Genomic DNA, 1,967 nt, shown 5'->3' with positions numbered 1-1,967 from the left:
TAATTAACATCTATTAAGTGCTCATAATGGTACAAGCGCTATTCTCAGCATTTATTCAGTTAACCATTCAACAATCAATGACATAGATACTATATTCTCCCCATTTTACAGATAAGTTAACTGAGGGATAGAAAAATTAAGTAACATTCAAAGTGCCACTGACCAGCAGGATACAGAGGTGGTGTATGAACCAAGGGAATCTGTCTTTTTCCTTCATCCAGTAATCTACCCTTGTAAATTAGATATTCTACACATGAACACCCACACACACTCTTCTGAGCTATTTACTATATCCATTAAGACAACCCAATATAAGCCATTTTAGCATTAACTCCAACTGATAATCATTGAAGGGTAATCTACTATTTAGCAACAATTTCAAAACTTTCAAATATTTTCTTATATCATGGGGTTATTAAATGGCATTTGGCTGTGTAAAAAACAACTGTTTGATAAATTCTCAATGGTGTGAGAAGTTGTGTGTGTGCTGGTGAGGTTGTTGCAGGTTTCCAATTAGAGTTTGTAATTGGAGATTTAGATGAATCTTGGAATGTTATATTTCATGAGGAATCCACCTTTGATCTTATGGCTTTCTTAGCTGCATCTTTTACGTCTTTATTTCTCAAAGTATAAATCAGTGGATTGAGCACTGGGATGAAAATGGTGTAGAACACTGAGATAATTTTATCAGTGTTGGGAGAATAGAGGTAGCTGGGTCATGAGTAAATGAAGAGAGGAGTCCCCTGATAGATGGCCACAGAAGTCAGGTGAGATGCACACGTAGAGATGGTTTTCTTCCTCCCACTGGAAGATCTGATCTTTAAGACTGAGAGAAGAATGAAAAAGTAGGAGATGATGATGATCATGAAACAGATAATTTCCACTGAGCTGCCATACGTGGCAAGAAGCCATTCATTAATTGATGTGTCTGTGCAGGATAGCTTAAGCAGGGGAGGGAGGTCACAGAAAAAATGGTTGATGAGATTTTTATCACAGTATTTCAGAATAAATGCAAAGGAGGTGTGAACTAGGGAGCTCATGTTGCCTCCAACATATGACAAGCTAACCAGCCATATACAGATACTCCGACACATCACAACTGTGTAGAGTAAAGGGTTACAGAAGGCGACATAGCGATCATATGCCATGGCAGCCAATATAAAGGATTCTGTGTCTGCAAAAGTAGAGGCAAAATAAAACTGCAGGGCACAGCCATATAGGAAATGGATTTGCTCTCTGAGAGGAAATTGACCAGCATTTTGGGAACAATGACTGAGGAATAACAAAAGTCTACAAAGGATAGGTTGCTAAGAAAAAAATATGTGGGAGTTTGAAGGTGCAGATCGGTCCTGATTAACATCATCAATCCAATGTTCCCCAGTAGAATCAAACCATATAATGTCAGAAACACAAGGAATAGGACACTCTGCAGTTCAGGGCGAGTTGGAAACCCTAATAGAATAAACTCAGTCACTAAGGCGTAGTTTCCACTCATAAATTCCATATTCTGTGCTGTTTTTGTTTCATGAGAATTCTAACATCCTAAAATGTTATATTGATGGAAAGAGAAACATAATTAGATATAATTATAAGGTTATTTTATTGTTTCAACAAACAAGCAATCAAATAAAAAATCCAAGCCCAAATGTACTTTCAAATACAAACTCTGAGAAATATATTTCAGAATTTAGTTGCTATCAGATTTCATGGTTGCCAGTTTTATTTTATTTGCTTGATTAATGACTATTTCTTCCATTGCACAATTTATGCCCTCTATGCAGAGATCGTGTCTGATTTTGCTTACTTTTTTTTTTACCCAAAATATAGCACAATAACTGGCTCATAAGATAAAGGGAAGTAATAAATTAATTACTAGACCTATGATGATAAGAAGAAAAGAAAAAATATATATCATTAAAAATAAATTGATCTGTAGAATATGCCTTGGAATGATTTATAGACCATTT

General features: G+C 35.6%; 1 protein-coding gene across 1 annotated transcript; it reads right to left on the bottom strand.

Annotated features, from left to right (window-relative positions):
- Window positions 1-560: 560 nt before the first annotated feature.
- LOC124233978 (olfactory receptor-like protein OLF1) lies at window positions 561-1,504 on the bottom strand. Its single transcript, XM_046651252.1, is given in 2 exon segments — window positions 561-1,216; window positions 1,219-1,504. Coding segments are annotated over 2 exon segments (942 nt in total).
- Window positions 1,505-1,967: the final 463 nt, after the last annotated feature.

The sequence above is a fragment of the Equus quagga genome, unplaced genomic scaffold (genome assembly GCF_021613505.1).
Source record: "Equus quagga isolate Etosha38 unplaced genomic scaffold, UCLA_HA_Equagga_1.0 599_RagTag, whole genome shotgun sequence".
NCBI classification, from domain to species: domain Eukaryota; kingdom Metazoa; phylum Chordata; class Mammalia; order Perissodactyla; family Equidae; genus Equus; species Equus quagga.
The sequence above is the reverse complement of the archived record's forward strand: the minus strand, read 5'-3'. Positions and strand labels throughout refer to the sequence as shown.